Genomic DNA, 11,999 nt, shown 5'->3' with positions numbered 1-11,999 from the left:
GGCTCTTTTTTAAAACTGTTGCTGCCTTTTAAACCATCCGTTTAAACTCCATTGCTACCAGCAGCAGTTAGGCAAGAGCCTCAGCCTAAGGGGATTCTGTTCCCTCAGGTACCGATTCTTTCAAAGCTATGAAGGGAGCATAACTAAATCTCTTTCTCTCTAAAGAACTCAAGATTGAAAGGTTAAGGTGGAATTCTGCTCCTCAGAGACGCTGAATAGCAAGTAGCTCACCTCCTCTCCTTGCTCACATCCCCTAAAATGCCCTCATGCTTCTCCTCTCCCTGCCTTAAAAACCTCTTTTCACCTAGCTTCTCCCTACTACTTCCTGTCAGCTAGCTGCTAGCTCAGCCTCCTGACCCCAGAGAATTTTATTTAATCAAACACATCTTTGCATCATTAAACAAATGTTCCAGAGCATAAACAAAAGTAACACACCTTCAAATAATATCCTATAATACTTCCCCCGCTTCCTCTGACCCTCCATCTCCCCTCTGTCCCCTCTCCTCCTCTTTCCTCTTCTCCAAGAGATTGGAACCTCAGTTTCCACTCCATTTATAAACAGCAAGAAGGCTGGAGAGGTGGTTCATTCACTGTTAAGAGCCCACACTGCTCCTGCAGAGGACCTGAGTTGCAGTCTCAACACCCACATGGTGACTCACAATCGCCTGTCATTCCAGCTCCAGGATCTGAAGCCCCCTTCTGGCCTCTGAGGACACTGCACTCACATGCACACACACTGAGTGAGGCCCTTGCCATGCAAACCTTACCACCTGAATGCAATCCCTGGGACTCATGTGCAAGTGGAAGGAGGGAGTGCAGTCCACAGAGCTGTCATCTGACCTCTGCACATGCTCCAGAACACATACACACACCAAAATACTACATTTTAAATATTTGTGTTTTTTTGTTTTGTTTTTCGAGACAGGGTTTCTCTGTGTACCTTTGCACCTTTCCTGGATCTCACTCTGTAAACCAGGCTGCCCTTGAACTCACAAAGATCCACCAGCCTCTGCCTCCCAAGTGCTGGGATTAAAGGTGTGTGCCACCACCGCCCGGCCATTTTAAAGATTTGATTTGTGTTGTGTGTATCTGGTGTGTGTGTGTGTGAGAGAGAGAGAGTCAGAGTCCTCTGTTCTGGAGCTGGGGTTGCAGTGGTGCTGGGAACTGAACCCAGATCCTCTTCAAGAGCAGTATGCATTCTTTTTTAAAAAAATATATTTATTTATTAAAATTTTTTCCATTTTACATACCAACCCCAATTCTCTCTCCCTCCCCTTCTCCTGCCTCCTCACCTCCCTCCCACTCTACCCCCATCCACTCCTCAGAGTGGCTAAGGCCTCCCATGGTAGTCAACAAAGTCTGGCATACCAAGTTGAAGGAGAGTCTAGCCCCTCCCCATTGTATCAAGGCTGAGCAAGGTATCCCACCACAGAGAATGGGCTCCAAAAAGCCAGTTCAAGCACCTGGGATAAGTCCTGGCCCTGCTGCCAGGGACCCCACTAACAGATCAAACCACACAACTGTCTCCCACATTCAGCCGGGCCTAGTTTGGTCCCATGCAGGTTCCCGAGCTGTCAGTCCAGAGTCAGTGAGCTCCAACTAGCACCGGTCAGCTGTCTCTGTGGGTTTCCCCATCATGATCTTGACCCCCTCTTCTTCTTCTTCTTTTAATGTCGAATACCATTTATTGAAGGAGGGAGGCAGTATGCAATCTTAACCACTGAGCCATCTCTCAGCTCCAATTAAAAGACACACACACACACACACACACACACACACACACACACACAGACACACACACGAGGAAAGGGGCATTAAATCTGGGTGAGGTGGCACAAACTTGTCATCTCAGCACTTGGACTGGTGAAGATAAGAAGATCAAGAGCTCAGAGTCATTGTAAGCAAATTTGGAGCTAGCCTGGGCTACATGAGATCCTGTCTCACTGATTCCCACCCCACTCCCACAAAAAGAATTTTAAAATCATTTTAATATTCTGGGTGGTGGTGGCACACATCTTTAATCTCTGCACTTGGGAGGCAGAGGCAGGCAGATCTCTGAGTTCATGGCCAGCCTGGTCTACAAAGCAAGTTCCAGAACAGTCAGGGCTATACAGAGAAACCCTGTCTCAGGAAACAAAACAAAACAAAACAAAACAAAACAGAAAAGAAACAAAAAAAGGATTTGTCATCCGCAGATGTGGCAGCACAGAGCTCATTGGCTGTGCTACACAGCTATCCCACCATTCATCTCCAGAACTCTCCATCTGTTCACACTAAAGCTCTGTCTCCCTTCAACACTAAATCCAGTCTGCTTCCTGCCTTGGGAGGTAGAAGCAAGAGGACCAGGAATTTAAAGTCATCCATTGGTGAGTGTGAGATGGGCCTGGGCTTCAGGCCCACCTGTCTCAAAACAAAACAAAACAAATGAATAATAAATATTGTTTAGGCACCATTCAGAGGACCCCACTAGCTCTTCCTGGGCCGTGGGAGACAAGGGTCAACTGCACTGCCTACCCATCATGCCCGTGAGCTCACAAGCACTCTTGTGACCTCATCCTCCCTTGCCCCTAAATTCACAAGCCACTCTTATCTGGGAGCCAGATAGCTGCCCCAGGGACACTGAGACCGAGGCCCTAATCCTTCAGCAGCCATGGGAGTTCATCCTGAGGTAACGCAGAAGCCTTGTTTGAGGGTCCAGATCTTGCTTAAGAGGGTCAGGGCCTTATTTAGAAAAGCTCCACCCTGATTCCCCCACCCACCCATCCCCACCCCACCTACATCTTGGAACCCAGGGTGCACACATGTGTATGAGTATGTGTTTGGACACATGGGTAAAAACAACCCTGAACATCCTCCATTGTAGCAGGTAAGTCTAGGGAGCTAGGTGTACACAACCTCAGGCTGGACCAAAGGGAAGCACAGCTATGCTGCCCAGATGGTAGGAAGCCTCTTCTGCCCCACACAGAGTAGAATAATCCACATTGAGACAGACCATGAGGTGGTGCACACCCGTTATCCCAGCTCTCAGGAGGTTGTAGGCAGGACATCAGAAGTTCAAGGTCGCCATTGGCTGTTTAATGAGTTCAAGGCCAGTATGGGCTAGATGAGACCTTGTCTCAAAATAAATAAATGAAGGAAGGTGGGTTGCTGAGGAGCTGGATCAGGATGAAGTGCTTGGCACTCAAGCAAGCATAAGGTCCCTAGAACCTGTGCAGTGATGAATGTGTGTGTGAATGTGTGTGCAGTGATGTGTGTGTGAATGTGTGTGCAGTGATGTGTGTGTGTAAATGTGTCTAGGCCAGAAGTTGATGTGCAGTGTCTTTCTCCACTGCATAAGCATAAAGGTCCCTAGAACCTGTGTAAATGCTGGGCAGGCCTGACAGCCACCTGTGACCCCAACAGCCCAGAGGTGGAGACAGAGATGGGGACACGCTGCTGGCTAGACCAGATGACTGGTGAGCTCTGGGCTTGAAAGACTCGCCTCCACATATAAGGTAGACAGTGGTGGAGGAGGACACTAGACGTCAACTTCTAGCCTACACAAAATCACACACACACACACACACACACACACACACATCATTGCACACACACATCACTGCACACATTGCACACACACATCACCGCACACACATTATTGCACACACACACATCACTGCACACACACTCACACATATACCACTTTACACACACACACACACACATATAACCATTGTACATGCACTCACATGCATTCACTCTCACGATCACACACACATTATACACACATCACATACTCTCACACATACACACTGCACACATACTCACATGCATGAACTCTCTGACACACAGTCACACATACTCATGCACACATGCATTCACATGTATTCACTCTCAAATACACACATGCATTCACATACATTCACTCTCACGCTTACATACACACGTCATACACATATTCTCTTATACATACCACTACACACACATATGCATGCACACACACACACACACACACACACACACACACACACAGGTGGAAAAACAGACTGCAGCAGTGAAGAGCTCTTACAGAGAATGAGAGCTCAGGCCCCAGCACCCACATGGTGGCCCACAACTGTCTGTAATTCCAGCTCCAGTGAGACCAGTGTCTTTTTCTGGCCCACTTGGGGCACACATACTCACATGCATGAACACATGAACACACACACAAATAAAAGATAAGTTAATCATTAAGAAAGAAAGAAATCAGGCTGGAGAGATGGCTCAGAGGTTAGGAACACTGGCTGTTCTTCCAGAGGTCCTGAGTTCAATTCCCAGTACCCACATGGTGGCTCACAACCATCTGTAATGAGATCTGGCTCCCTCTTCTGGCCTGCAGAAATACATGCAAACAGAACATTGTATACATAATAAAAAGTAAATCTTTGAAAGAAAGAAAGAGAGAGAGAGAGAGAGAAAGAGAGAGAGAGAGAAAGAGAGAGAGAGAGAAAGAGAGAAAGAGAGAGAGAGAGAAAGAGAGAAAGAGAGAAAGAGAGAGAGAGAGAGAGAGAAAAGAAAGAAGTCAGTCAGGCATGGTGGTGCACGTCTTTAATCCCAGTAATCAGGAGACAGAGGCAAGCAGATCTCTGAGTTTGGTGTCAGCATGGTCTATAGAGAGAGTTCCAGGACAGCCAGGGCTACACGGAGAAACCCTGTCTCAAACAAACAAACAAAACCATCAAATCACCCCCTCCAAAGAATTGTCCACATAGAGGCAGTGAAGGAAAGCAGAGAGGGGCTCCATAGGGAGCTAGCTCCTTCAGGGCGGATGTGGCCAAGCAGCGGATGTTCTTGCAGGTTCTGGACACAGGAGAGCAGCTGATGGTTCCTGTGGATGTCTTGGAAGAGAAAAACAAAGGGGCCCTGTGGAAGTTTCTGCTCTCAGGAGCCATGGCTGGGGCCGTGTCTCGCACAGGGACAGCCCCTCTGGACCGAGCCAGGGTATACATGCAGGTTTGTCCTCGGAGCTGGAGCCCTTTGAGGGGACAGTATGGGCGCAGAGGGGCGGAAGAGACGGGACTGATGGAGCTCGGGATGGCCAGGGACTAGACACAGAAGTCTTGTAAAGTTAGTGCTGAGACTGGCATTGTGGGTGATGAGGACGGGATGTAGAGTCGTGCTGGCGCTGGGTTTAGAGAACTCCAGGCACAGAGAGCATCACAAGACCAAGGTAAAAGGTTTGGAGGTCTGTGGGTTGTGGGTGATGTCTTTGAGGTGTTTGCAGGGGGAACTGAGGATGGACCCCAAGGTTTCACACATGCAGAGAAGCACCCACTGCTGAGCAACACTCCCAGCCTTCCTTTCTTTTTTTTTTTGAAAACATTTATTTTTGTTTTATGTGTGAGAATTTAACCCCGTGTTTGTTCGCCACATGCATGCAGTGCCACTGGAAGCCACAAGGAGGCGTTGGACCTCCTAGAACTGGAGTTGCAGATGGTTGTGAGCCCCCACATGGGTGCTGGGAATCGAACCAGGTTCCTCCGCTCTTGACCCCTGAGCCGTCTCTCCAGCTGCCAGCCGAATGCTCTAACCACTGGGCCATCCCTCCCTTGGCCCTCTTGACATTTTTTATTTTCACGCATCTCAGTAAGTAGCCCAGGTGGGCTCTGAACTCACTCTGTAGCCCAGAAAGGACTTAAACTACAATGTTCCTGACTCAGGCTCCCAAATAGTTGAGATCATAGACCAGCCTCGCCAGACCTGGCCACAGTGGGTTTTTAGATAAATGTGTTTAGACAGGTGGATCTACCCAGTGGCACAGGTCTATGATGCCAGCTGTTCTGGAGACTGAAGCCGGAGGATCTCCATTTCAAGGCCAGCTCAGACAATTTTAGTGAAAAGACCGTGTGTCAAAATATAAAATAAAAAGAGGATAAGGTACAGGTACAGGGGTGGAGCCCCGCCTAGAATCCCCCCCAGTGAGGCCTGGGGGCGTGGTCAGGGTGGAGCCCCGCCCAGAATCCCCAGTGAGGAGGATGGGGGCGTGGTCAGGGTGGAGCCCCGCCCAGAATCCCCCAGGGAGGGGCGGGGGGCGTGGTCAGGGTGGAGCCCCGCCTAGAATCCCCAGTGAGGGGCTGGGGCGTGGTCAGGGTGGAGCCCCGCCTAGAATCCCCAGGGAGGGGCGGGGGCGTGGTCGGGGTGGAGCCCCGCCTAGAATCCCCAGTGAGGGGCTGGGGGCGTGGTCAGTGTGGAGCCCCGCCCAGAATCCCCAGTGAAGGGCTGGGGGCGTGGTCAGGGTGGAGCCCCGCCCAGAATCCCCCAGGTGAGGGGCTGGGGGCGTGGTCAGGGTGGAGCCCCGCCTAGAATCCCCCAGGGAGGGGCTGGGGGTACCTGGTGGGGTCTCAGGGCTGCTCACCCCTCCTGCTCCCCAGGTGTACTCTTCCAAGAGTAACTTCAGGAACCTAATGAGTGGCCTGCAGAGCCTGATCCAGGAGGGAGGTGTCCGTTCACTCTGGCGGGGCAACGGCATCAACGTGCTCAAGATCGCCCCGGAATACGCCATCAAGTTCTCTGTGTTTGAGCAGGTGAGCCCCCAGTGTGCAAGGCAGCCCTCCCCTCCCGGCGCACAGCGGCTGGCGGCTTCTCTCATACCCCTCCCTTTGCAGTGTAAGAATGTCTTCTGCGGTGTGCAGGGCTCGCTGCCCTTCCAGGAGCGGGTGCTCTCGGGCTCCCTGGCTGTGGCCATCTCCCAAACTCTCATCAACCCCATGGAGGTAAGGCCGGAGGACCCGAGTGGCCAGTGCTGGTTCCGGAGCACCACCCCTTCTCCCTCCTCTCTTCCCCTCTTCATCTTCCTAGCTGCTTCCTCACTTTCTCCACCCTCCTGCCACCCCACACACACCCACACTCCCCCTCCCACCACCCCCACCCTTCCACTCCCCACCCCCCACCCCACTCCCGTTTTGTTTTGGCTTTTGAGACAGGGTTTCTGGAACTCTATAGACCAGGATGCCCTTGAACTCACAGAGATCCTCCTGCATCTCTCTCCTGTGTGCTGGGATTAAAGGTGTGCACCACCACTGCCTGGCTTGATTTTTGTTTAACAGATTTTCAAACTGTAGCACAGGACAGCCTACGACACCAGCGGTCGTCCTGCCTGGGTCTCCCAAGTGCTGGAATTCTAGGCAGCAAATCCAGCTTTCTCCTTCATTTCTTTCTTTCTCTGATGCTGGCGATGGAACCTGGGGCCTCCCAAGCTCTCCCCATGGAGCCACCACCCTCTCTTCCTTGCTGTGTACCACGTGTTGAACTGTCACTCTGGATGTCCCATCCCGTATCTCTAACCTCAGAAACCTGCTATGTACCTTCTAACATGTTTACTTACAATGTTCTCATAGATTTCAAATTCTGACACTCCCACACCACACACACACACACACACACAGATGAATGTGATATGATTTTTTTTTGTTTTTAAAGATTTATTTATTTGTTTGTTTATTGTACATTGGGGTTTTGTTTGCACATATGTCTGTATGAAGGTGTCAGATCCCCTGGAACAAGTTATTGACAGTTGTGAGCTGCCCTGTGGGTACTGGGAATTGAACCCGGGTCCTTTGCAAGAGCAGCCAGTGCTCTTAACCACTGAGACATCTCTCCAGCCCCCTTGTTTTGTTTTTTAAAGTGTAGCCTAGGCTGACCTTGGTCATGCCATGTAGCCAAAATGACCCCAAATTTCTGATCCTCCTTTCTCCACCTCCTGAGTGCTGGGGTGACAGGTGTGCCCATGGCAACCAGCAGATCTACTTTCTACAGAAGCTGAGGATTTTTCAGAAATCAAGTCAGCCTCAGCTCTCCCTACAGTTTGCCAGGATCGCTGTGCTGTGTGACATCAGGCCACACGCTCCTTCAGGCATGCTCCCAAGGCTACCTTTACTACCAATGTAGGACACAGCTTAGTGTGGCTGTGTCCTTCCCCCAAACTGTGACAGATAAGTGATGACGTGTCCCGCTGATTCTCAAGGTTTCGCAGCACCCAAACTACCCACCTCTACAGTCCCCAGTAGACTTTTAGGACTGGCATGGTGGCCACGTCCTTAATCTCAGCACTCCAGAGGCAGAGGCAGGCAGATCTCTGTGAGTTGAGGGCCAGCTTGGCCTATGGAGTTCCCGGACAGCCAGACCTACAGAGTGAGACTCTGTGCAAAAAAAATTTGGGGAGACGTTTTGTGTTTCAGAAGTTTTTGTTTCTGGTTGTATATGTATGTGTGCGCGGATATATATGTGCATGCCTGGTGTGTATGTTCGCGTTTGTGTGTTGGTGTGTATGTGATGCCTCTTTTCTTGGGGTTCAGGAGCACCAATGAGGATTGAGTTCAGGGTTTTTGCACATAGTAGGCAAGCACTCAGCCACTGGGCTACATCCCACTACCCGTCTGTTTTCTCGAGTTTTTGTTTGTGTGTCTGTGTATGTGCACGCAGGGGCTGCAGAGGTCAGAAGAGCTCTTCCAATCCCCAGGAACTGGGATTACCACATGGGGCCTGGGATCAAGCTTAGCAGCAAATGCCTTACTGCATTGCAGTGTCTTGTTGGCCTCTTCTTCTGTCTGTGAAATGAAGTCTCAGGTAGCCCAGGCTAGCCTTGAACTCTCCATCCTCCTCAGCTTTGCAGCAAAGTAGAGGCTAGCCAGGGCTACTTGAGACCCAGTCTCAAACAAATACACAGAGTGGAAATTTGGTTGGGTCTTGGGCATTGATTATGGTTGGATGACATCGTGGTGTGGCACGATTGGGTCCTGCTGGCTTAGGTGTTTGTTTTGTTTTCAAGACAAGGTTCCAGGTTGGGTATGGTCGTGGTGCATGCCTTTAATTCCAAAACTCTGGAGGCAGAGACAGGAGAATCTGTTTGAGTTCAAGGCCAGCCAGGGCTACACAGTGAGACCTTGTCTCAAAAAGGAGTTGGGGGGCAGGGTTTCACTGTAGCCCAGGCTGGACTGGAACTCAGTGTATAGCAGGATGACTTTAAACTTCCTGTACCATCTCTACTTTCACACATTGAGATCACAGGTGTGTGCTGCCACCCCCAGTTTATGGGGGTGCTAGGATGAAACTAGGCACACCCTCTACCAAATGAGCACCAGCCTCAGCCTGCTGTTTTGTGAAAGGGTCTTGCTGTGTAAGCCAGACTGGCCTGAACTTTGCAATCCTCTTGCTTCGGCCTCCCCAGTGCTGGGATGAGAGTGTGGTAACCACACCTGGGTTTAAACTCTTCTTGAAAAAGCTCAACAGCCACAAGTAATATGCTACGGTGAGAACAACCAGTCTGGCACACTCCTCTAAGGCTTGCTCTTTCCATATAGGTGGCCTATCTAATGCTACATATGCATAACTGAACCCTGAGATCCTAGACAGTAGCTCCACCTACCAATGCCAGGCTGGGGTGACAAGCCTGCCTGAGGGTATTTAACCAAATGGACCTCCTCCCCTCTCCAGGTACTCAAGACTCGGCTGACCCTTCGCTTTACTGGACAGTATAAAGGACTTCTGGACTGTGCCAGGCAGATCTTAGAACGGGATGGCACCCGAGCCCTGTACCGAGGCTACCTGCCCAACATGCTGGGTATCATACCCTATGCTTGCACTGATCTGGCTGTCTATGAGGTGTGTGTCCCCAGAGGGGAGAGCATTGCTTCAGGCCAGCCCATAGCTTCCCCCGCCTCCTTCTCTCAAATTTTGCTTTTTAGATATATTTAAGCAGGCATTTGGGTGTTGGGAACTGAACTTGGGTCTTCAGCAAGAACAGCAAATGCTCTTTACTGCTGAGCCATCTCTCCAGCCCATTGTTTTGTTTTTTTTGTTTTTGGAGACAGGGTTTCTCTGTGTAGCCCTGGCTGTCCTGGATCTCGCTCTGTAGCCCAGGCTGGCCTCGAACTCCCGGAGGTGGGATTACAGGTGTGGCCACCATCTAGACCCTGAGTTATCATCACTAGCACTTTTGCCTCCTTTTGCAGCTACTCCGGGGTTTGTGGCAGAAGTTGGGCAGGGACATGACGGACCCCAGTGGCCTGGTCAACTTGTCATCTGTAACGCTGTCCACAACCTGTGGCCAGATGGCCAGTTACCCACTGACTTTGGTGCGCACACGGATGCAGGCACAAGGTCAGCCTGGCCCCTTCCCTACCTCATACTGGCTTTCTGAATTTTCTCATCTTTACCCACTAACTTCCAGCCTCTCCATAAATCCACCTGCAACACTTTCTTGTTTGTTTTGGTTTTTCCAAACAGGGTTTCTCTGTGTTGCTTTGGTTCCTGTCCTGGATCTCTCACTGTAGCCCAGGCTGGCCTTGAACTCACAGAGATCCGCCTGGCTCTGCCTCTCGAACGCTGGGATTAAAGGCGTGCGCCACCACCGCCCGGCTGATCTGCAACACCTTTGCTAAGTACTGAACCCACCAAAATTCATGCTTACTCCCCAATCTAATCCCAGCCCTCAAATTAACAGTCACCCCATCACTTGGGAGGTGGAGGCAGAAAGATCAGGAATTCTTGGGTGACATATTGAGTTTGAGGCTAGCCTCAGCTGCCTTGTGGCTGGAGCTGGAGCTGAGCCTAATATGTACTGTGTGCCTATCCATGAAGCCAAGGGCTCAGTCCCCAGCACCATGTAAACTGGTGTGGTAGTGCTGTAATTCCAGCAAGAGGTAGAGTCAAGAGGATCAGGTGTTCAAAGCTAGCCTTAGCTACATATGGAATTCTAGGCCAGCCCGCACTACATAAGACCGTCTCAAAATACATATATGGCAATAACTGAATGATCTCTACAAAATCCCAAATGAGATCCAGATCTTCCACACTGACCACAGTGACATCTCACATCAGACCCAGTGAATTTGTGTTTGTCTATCCCCAGACACTGTGGAAGGCTCCAACCCCACCATGCTGGGAGTCTTCAGGCGGATACTGAGCCAACAGGGCTGGCCCGGGCTGTACAGAGGCATGACGCCCACATTACTGAAGGTGTTGCCAGCAGGCGGCATCAGCTACGTGGTGTACGAAGCTATGAAGAAAACCCTGGGTGTACAAGTCCTGAGCAGATGACATGCCCCTAACAGGAAGAGATTGGAAGACCCAGTGTCCATGGGTCTCAGAAAGCCCACCAAGGCGCAGGCTTTAGGGCCATTCTGGTTTGCAAAAACCATCCAGGACTAGAGTTAGAAGTGCTCAGATTCCCTCCTGCAAGATACAGTCTGAGTTGAGATTCCAGCCAGGTGTTTGCAGGCTCGTCCAACAGAAGGTTTGGACAAAGAATAAAGCTAGTTTTGGCTGTCTTTTATCTGGGATTAGCAGATTCAAGGTGGGGAACCTGAGTATGGGGGCGTATCTCAGTGGTTAGAGAGCTTGCTCAACATATATGAGGTCCTAGATTCGGTCCCCACCCTGAGGACCTGGGGAGCAAGGGGCTTGAGTTCCTGTAGGGACCTGAGAATGTTGGCTCCAGCTGAGGAGGGTTTTAGACCCCTGTAAGGGGACCCGGGCCTCCTAGGTCCGGGGTGGTAATTGGGAATCCCTTCTGGGTACTGGGTTGGGAGCTGAAGGCCTGGACCTCTGTGGGGACCCGAGTCCATGTTGGAAACGGGCTTGCAGGAAGTTTGAGGAGTCGGAAGAAATGCAGGCTCTAGGTCCTCGGGATGAGAAGGAAGGCTCAAGATACCCCTGGGTACTTCACCCAATCTCAGGCCAGACACATCCCCACGAACACAGAACTCCAAGGCTTCGAGCAGGCCACGTGCAAGGCCTCCCAGAGCCAGGCCGCTGGCACGCTGATCTAGAGGTCAGGGCGTAATTCCCGCAGCGGGGCACCACCGCCCACGTCCGCTGCCATTCACTACGGCTCCTGCTAATCCGCTCTCGCCGTCTGGTAGCGGGTTCCACCCCTAGTGCAGGTGCGCTCCCATCAAAACGGCGCTGTTACTTCCGTCGCTGCTATTTGTCCAGGGAGGCATCAATCATCCAACGCTTGCCCCTGTCGCTCAGCCATTGGC

The 11,999-nt window shown here is 51.1% G+C and overlaps 1 protein-coding gene across 1 annotated transcript; it reads left to right on the top strand.

The window, feature by feature from the left end:
* Window positions 1–2,185: 2,185 nt before the first annotated feature.
* Slc25a41 (solute carrier family 25 member 41) lies at window positions 2,186–11,557 on the top strand. The gene is made up of 7 exons (XM_036170463.1): window positions 2,186–2,366; window positions 4,816–4,971; window positions 6,390–6,542; window positions 6,624–6,731; window positions 9,451–9,618; window positions 9,969–10,116; window positions 10,868–11,557. The coding sequence occupies exons 2-7, from the start codon at window positions 4,840–4,842 to the stop codon at window positions 11,053–11,055; spliced, it is 897 nt and encodes a 298-aa protein (XP_036026356.1). The 5' UTR covers window positions 2,186–2,366; window positions 4,816–4,839; the 3' UTR covers window positions 11,056–11,557.
* Window positions 11,558–11,999: the final 442 nt, after the last annotated feature.

The sequence above is a fragment of the Onychomys torridus genome, chromosome 21 (assembly GCF_903995425.1).
Source record: "Onychomys torridus chromosome 21, mOncTor1.1, whole genome shotgun sequence".
NCBI lineage: Eukaryota > Metazoa > Chordata > Mammalia > Rodentia > Cricetidae > Onychomys > Onychomys torridus.
Note: the sequence above shows the minus strand (reverse complement) of the source record. Positions and strands in the feature narration are given on the sequence as shown.

Excerpts from the sequence above, each read along its gene's own strand:
- Slc25a41 (XM_036170463.1), top strand. The coding sequence starts at position 4,840 with ATGGTTCCTGTGGATGTCTTGGAAGAGAAAAACAAAGGGGCCCTGTGG. Across the intron at positions 6,543-6,623 it reads AGTTCTCTGTGTTTGAGCAG|TGTAAGAATGTCTTCTGCGG; the intron begins GTGAGCCCCCAG and ends CTCCCTTTGCAG. Across the intron at positions 10,117-10,867 it reads CACACGGATGCAGGCACAAG|ACACTGTGGAAGGCTCCAAC; the intron begins GTCAGCCTGGCC and ends GTCTATCCCCAG.